General features: G+C 47.7%; 1 protein-coding gene across 1 annotated transcript in view; it reads right to left on the reverse strand.

Moving 5' to 3' along the window:
* The window catches only part of LOC133000315 (membrane-associated guanylate kinase, WW and PDZ domain-containing protein 3-like), a 140,328-nt gene extending 135,184 nt beyond the window's left edge, over positions 1-5,144 (reverse strand). The window contains exon 1 of the mRNA XM_061070213.1: positions 4,838-5,144. Coding sequence (XP_060926196.1) covers positions 4,838-5,144 — 307 coding nt within the window. The remainder of the gene's footprint in view (positions 1-4,837) is intronic.
* Between the last annotated feature and the right edge of the window lie 2,178 nt (positions 5,145-7,322).

Here is a 7,322-nt window from a genome sequence, read left to right on the forward strand (position 1 = left end):
TAATGAGTCCAACGAGAGTTCACCACCACCTAGAGTAGATTTTTCTTTAAAGTGCCCGTTTTAATCTGCGCCAGTTGGCAGAAAGAATCTTTTTCTTCTTCCGAGAGACGACCGGCCTAGAAAGCAGCATCCGACCAGCTGCAGGCACCAAACAGGAACACGCACACTAAGCAACAGTGCAGTTCAAACCTCAAAGACGAGCAGAAGAAGCCACGTAGGCACTAAACAGTCAATGATCCGATAGCAGATCATTAGGGTCGGGGATGAAGCCGCAGCACAAAACATAAACGACAATCTGAATCTAAGAAAATGTAAAATCACCTATAACCCATGCAGAAATCGCCTGGTTTTATCGGCAGTGATGGAAACATAACACCTGGGTGAACACGCTAGTTTCTTCTTCATTTTTTTGGCAGCCTGAACACTGACGCTGCACCTTGTCCGTGTAACGTTTTGGCGCGAGTCAGACTTCGGGCGTTGGCACGTATGGAACCAGGAACATTTGCGTACTTAATGTTTTTTGCTAGACAGCGAGGCGTGAGAGCTTTGCAGTTTCCCGCGCGTTCGGGACGTCAAACATGGCGGGAAACAAAAAACTGAAAGGCCAGCTTCTTTACAGGCAATGGGATCGGACTCAATCACATCAGTTTATAAACTCTGTACACCTGCAGATTTTAAGGGAGTTATAAGACCGAGCTCGTTCAGCTTTAGTTTGCTGTGTTGTGATTGTCCGACTCTCCTCCTCCACTCAGCATATTGTCAGAAACTTCTCCTAGGCGAGAGCAACAGATGTCTCTGGTTATTTGATCGGCCTCTCGGGGCTTCTAGATTCTCAATCTCAATCCCCTTTTCTTTTTTTGCAGCCGACTGCAAATCTCTGCAGTGACAAAGCATCGCCTGTCGAGTGGATGATTCCAGTGAGAGGCACTTCCTGATATGAGAGGTGCATTAATGTGATTAACCCACACTCGCTATTGCAGTTTGATACAGGGGCTTAGGGGCTCATGTCACCATGTATTCTTCTCGATTGGCCTGATCAGCAGCTACTGGAAATGTGCGGCTGTGTGAGCGAAAGCAGGTAAATCCGAATGTGACTCTGAATGTGAGGAGCCAACAAATCGCTATCGACGGCCAAATTCAGTGCTGCTCAAACTCCAGCTATTTACCCTCTAAATTCAAAAGGTAAATATGAACTAAATTAAACTCTGTAGCTTAAAGAAACAATCTGCATATAATATTTTCACACCAACGATTAAAAACCATTAAGATCAATAAAGATGAAAAAAAAAAATTGTTTCCCCATAGGATTCTCAGTGTTACAGTTAAATATCATTTTTATTTGAACACACCTACGATCTGCTCACAACTGTTGGACTTCATGACTTTAATTATTATGTTTGTGATTATACCAAACTACTACACTCGATTCAGACATTGGCACAGAACTGCAGAATCAGTTGTCGTTTTCATGAGCGTGATTAACAACATCTCTTGTATTGATTGGTCCCAGATGCCGCTATTACAGAGCTCTGCTCCCCCGTTTCTTTAGATGTTACTAATATAGTACATATTACATTGACCCAAAATGCATCCTGCACTTCTTAAGGCCATTAATGATACACATGCAAAATGAGAGGTTCTTGAGATACAGAGATCTAAGATTACTAGCAGAAGAGACAAATCGCTGTAGAAGCTGTGTGCGTCCGTTTTGAATCACATTTACTGAAGCTAATATCAGTCAAGGAAAAATCACAACACAGCGTCCAGTGCGAAATTATTCATTCGATGTCACAGAGTCTTCATCCATTTAGCTGCAGATAAAAGGCTACAGGTTGTATGTGCGTTTTGATCACGCTGCAAACATGCCTCATTATTGTGCTGCATAATGGAGGCACAGCAGAAAGTAGCAGCGCAGGAGAAGGAATTCTGCGATGCCATTCATCAGGCTTCTCAATACCCGTCTTTTCTGATCCTTAGCCGGGGAAACCAGCAGAAAATAGACTCCTGCGCCGAGCTGTAAATAGAGGCTTCTCCAGGCTTAATCAAAGATACCGTGGGCACATCCACCTCAACCGCACATTGTTAGGCTTAATGTGAACTTCATTTCAAAGCAGAGAGAGCGTATGGATGTGAGCGTGCATGTATGCATGCATGTGAGAGAGGCGTCTTGGCAACCCCTTGACAATACATGATGAAACCAAGGAAAAGTGAGTGCAGCTCCATGTGCAACTCTTCCAGCTCACATTCCATTTTCGATCAATGCCTGAGATAGATAATAGTCTCCATAGAGACTTGCATCTTGCATCCTGTCTCCATCTCCATCCTCCCCTCCAATCCCCATCTCTGCATTTTGCATCCGTGCACGCTCTGCTTCTCTCTCCCCCCCCACCCAAAGCTGCGCCCCCTAAACAGTCAGCAGCAGCAGCATGGCTCTGGAGGGCAAGACAGGCCGGGCACGAGAGGATCTTGGGAGAAGGAACAGGGGAGGAAACATCTGGAAGACTGAGAGAGAGAGAGGGGGAGAGAGAGAGAGAGAGAGAGAGAGAGAGAGAGAGAGAGAGAGAGAGAGAGAGAGAGAGAGAGAGAGAGAGAGAGAGAGAGAGAGAGAGAGAGAGAGAGAGAGAGAGAGAGAGAGAGAGAGAGAGAGAGAGAGAGAGAGAGAGAGGGAGAGAGAGAGACCCTAAGGCTGCCGTCACGTCATCACTTGCTTCCTGGTAACAGCTGATCCCCTTGGCCCACTGCGAAAATCCACTCACTAACTCAATTATGCAAGAGGTGTGAATTAAACATGAGGCGACCACACAGGAATGTATACACACGTCGCAGATGTGCACCCAAGCAGGATACGTAATCACACAATATAACAACCCCATCTGTATGCTGATGCCACAGGGGGGGAGGCGGCTTGGTGAGGCCTCCCTGCACACACACACACTACATTAAAGAGCTGATCCACGCTGGTGTAACCTTTCATCCGACTGACGGAGCAGCACATGGAATGAGAGTGACAGCGGAGGGACGAGGAAGCTGAGGAATTCTTGCCATCCCTTCCACCCTATTATCTCCCTGTGAGCTTTAAAGAGCACAAACACAACAGCATGGCGTGGGAGTCGAGCCCGGAGCCAGAGTCAGGGCTGATGTTTCTTTCTCCCCATGCATCTCTCTGTTTCCCTCTGTTTCCCTGTCTCCCTCCATCCCTCCCTCCCTCCCTCCCTCTCTCTCTCTCTCCCCTGCCCTTTATTAATCATCCTTGGTTAGTGGGGCAGAGAGCGTGGTGTTAGGAGCTCCGGGGGAGTGTAGAGGCATCAAACACACACACTCACACACACCTTCACGTGTTTGGACCCTGATCGGCACTGGACTCAAGAGGCCAATCTTTTTTTGTTTGTTTATAAAAGAAAGAAAAAGAAATCGATAAAATATTGATTAGAAATGGAGGTAAACTAGTAAGAAAGACCACCCACACACAAACACGCACACACACACAAACTCTAAGTAAGCGTGTGCACAAACACAGCTGATCTTTAGGGATCCTGGCCTTCGGTACTATAGGACTCAGCTGCTGCTGCTGCTGCTGCTGCTGCTGCTGCTGCTGCTGCTGCTGCTGCTGATGTAACCTTTTCAACAGTCTCAGTTGTTGTTCTGAGATTTCAGGTTTCCGGCATACAAAAGGCAAAAAACTATAATCATCTCCAAAGCTCATAAACACACACAACTTTCACTCCAGTGCCACTAAAGCCCTCGGTGCAGCCCAGGCAGCAGCATCACCGAGCCATTACAGCTATTAGAGCTCATTATCAGTGTCTGGAAGTTGCAGCCAGCGTCCTCTTGAGAGCTGGATGCGGAATGATGGGACAACGGGAGGCAACACAGCGGAACCACTCTCGCAGGCTGTGGCCAATGGGCAGCGAGAGCAGCCTGAATAATGGAGGATGTAATTAGGCCTTATTTCTATGCATGTAAGTGCACTTAGCCTAGAAGGCTCCTACTGGGCTACATGCCATTATTACCATTATCACTATTTGATCCCCCTGTATGAAAAAAAGTGGTGGGCAATCAGATGTTATGGGACAGTTGGAGCGTGGCTGTGGACGTCTTGGGCGTCCTATAGGAGGAGGACACAGTGCCAGGACACCTAGACTCACTTTTTGGAAATTATTTAATCAACATGCACCTCACAGGAAAACATGAATATGATGCAAGTTATATAAGGAAATGAAAAATCTATGTTTACAAATGTTAAATGGTTTTATATTTATATAGCGCTTTTCTAGTCTTGATGACCACTCAAAGCACTTTACAGTACATTCACCCATTCACACACCCATTCATAAAGTCCATCTATACGCAGCACTTGCCATTGTTTGGGGGGGCATTCAGGGTTCAGCATCTTGTCGGAGGACACTTGGGCATGCAGATGGGTCAGACTGGGGATCGAACTGCCGACCTTCAGGTTGGAGGACGACCCCTCTACCCCTCAGCCACAGCCGTCCCGAACAACAACTTATCATTAATTTCTGCACATTTAAATTAATTTGTTTGTCTTGTGATCAGAGACTTGGAGTCAGAGATGGGAACTGTTCCCTGCACTAATGTGTGTGTGTGTGTGTGTGTGTGTGTGTGTGTGTGTGTGTGTGTGTGTGTGTGTGTGTGTGTGTGGGTGTGTGTGTTTACAATCCTGAGGGTTTTTGTGTTGCCAGGATGCCACATATCAAAACCCTTCATCTGACAAACACAGCTCGGGTGTCACAGAAACACCAGTAACACCACTAACACCAGTAACGGCAGCGATGGGAACAGGGACGCACAGCAGGGGGGGTGGGGGTGGGGGACGCACCTGGTTTGACGGTCTTCAGGCGGATCGGCTCCCGGAAGTGGCGGATGACAGCCAGGGTGTCCCGGTTTGTAAGTCCACTGACGGGCGTCCCGTTCACCTCCAGCAGCACGTCCCCGTAGTACGGCAGCTTCCCGACGTGGCACACCAGCACGTCCAGCTTCATCTGCCCCAGGTGCGGGAACTGGCCCACCTCCGCGCCCCCCAGCACCTCCACCACGGAGCCGAAGTCCCCCAGGTTGCCCCAGGACACCGCGCACTCAACCACCTTCCCGGACCAGTGCTTCTTCTTCTTCAGCGTCCTGGACATGGCTTCCTCTCCCTGTCTGGTTTGCTCGACAGCGAACGATCTCTCTAGTGGGAACAGTGGGATCCGGGTAGGCTGTGGTTAGATGAACCCTTCTCCGGTGTTTCCCTCCCGAGCTGCCGGGGATGTCATCACCCTTCCTCGGGTTACTGAGGCTTCTTCTCACCGGTCCCCCTCCCCGAGGAGCTCTCTCATCCCACGGGCTGGAGCTCCCGTGCAGTAAATCCCACGCGCTCCTCGTGCGTAAAGCAACACAACACAACACGGTGGTGGTGGTGGTGGTGGTGGTGGGTTTAGAAAATGGACCAACAATCACAGGCTCCGTGCGCTGGAACCATATCCTCCCCGTCGCCCCAGTAGCCAAACACCGGGATGTGAGCACCAGTGTGGGTTAGACTGGGAGCTGCGCGTCGTGGAGATGTGGAGCGTCGACGAGAAATCCCCTCATACCTGTGGGAGGAGGCAGGAAGCGCTCACCGGCTCGTGCAGCTGCTGAGATCCTGCCCGTGATGAGGGATCGTCCTGTGGTGGTCCGGCTGCCACAGGTTCGAACCCCTCTGGTTTGAACACACCTGGTACCGCCACACGGAGACGTGCCCTGGCTCCGGAACGCCCCCCCCCCCCCCCTTTACGCACAGTGACAGCAGCGTCCTCCAGCCGCCTCACGCGAGCTCCATCCTCCGGTGCACTGTGGTACTACACATGAGATAAAACGCAACCATACCGAATCATACACCTGAAATCCACTGTGACATATTATCATCCCATTCTCATTCTCAAAAAATCTTAAATGTTTACCTGCTTATTACAGATCTGCTCCTGCGTGTGAGTCCAACTCAAACCACCCGGAGCATGTCATCCTGATACAAAGCGTTCAAAACAAATTACACCTAATTAAGACTCTTAATTTGTAAAGTAATGTCAATATTAATCTTGGGGGAGGGGGGTGTCCAGGTGATGTCTCCACAGCGTCACCTACTGAAGAAAGCAGAGCACCATTCAACCCTCCCTCAGGTCTTTTGCCTTCCTTATGCTGCACTGCATCAACCCCATGCACGATTAGATACTGGTTTAATTGATTTAATCGTTACTTATCACTCTATATAAAACAGCTTTGTTTGCCAGTTTCATGCCGCTTCCTTTCTTCCGGTGCACGAGTGCAGTGACCATGCATGAGTGGGTCTGCAGCTGTAAATCTGACCTTTTCCTCCTGAGAACTCATACATAATGTGCACAGGTGTCAAACTGCAGATCCTTGGTTTTTGTTGCTTATATTCGTTACTGAAACTTAATAGAAATGATGATGATGAAAACTCGAAGTGAAAGTTAATTTCATTTTGTAAATGTCACTGTATCTCCAGGGATAACTCATCCTCTCTCACATTGTGTTATTAATGACACACAGCTCCATTTAGCCAAACAAAACCTCCTTGGTTCAGTTTGGTGGATTTGGATCATTTGTCTGGTCTTTATTTCCACACAAGAGGATATAGAATATTCACATGAATCTATTTAATGCAGCCCAACATGTTTAAAGGCACTTGAAGATCATCACTAAAGCTCACGTCTTGCAAGAGAGACAATTAAAACAAACTGTACTGTCCAAGTTGTCAAATTGATTAAGATTTTTAAGATGTGTTGACTGAGTAACAACCTCAACGAGAGGAAACATATGGCTCAGACATCAAGGCAGCATCTCTGGAGAAAGTGTTAAATCCTGTCAAGTGTTGAATGAGTTTCTTTTAAATGAACCAATGAAGACCAATACTTTACTGTTTTTACTATAATGCAGCTCTTCAGCCTGTGATTTTAGTTTTAAAAGTGGAATACTCTGTAACGTTTATGATAAATCAAGGGAGTGAGGGAGAATCCGGGAATTTTCCATCACTTACTTTGACATGTTTTGTTTTGACATTTTCACTGATTTCTCAGAGAATAATTCATGGAGCCTTTGACGAAAAAAGATCAGGCACATTTAGGGGACTTTATATTCAGGGGATTGTCCGTGGTGCAGCTTGATTTAATTTAAAGTGACGCTGGGCCTTACACAAGGTGCAGGTATGTGCCGTTCTATGCAGGGTGAAATACATTAATGAATCCTGGGGTCGGCTGTGGTTCAGGAGTTGGAGCGAGCTGTCCCCTAGCCAGAAGGTCGGCTGTTTGATCCTCCAATCCACACAT

This window comes from Limanda limanda, chromosome 4 (assembly GCF_963576545.1).
Source record: "Limanda limanda chromosome 4, fLimLim1.1, whole genome shotgun sequence".
In the NCBI taxonomy this organism is placed as follows: Eukaryota; Metazoa; Chordata; class Actinopteri; order Pleuronectiformes; family Pleuronectidae; genus Limanda; species Limanda limanda.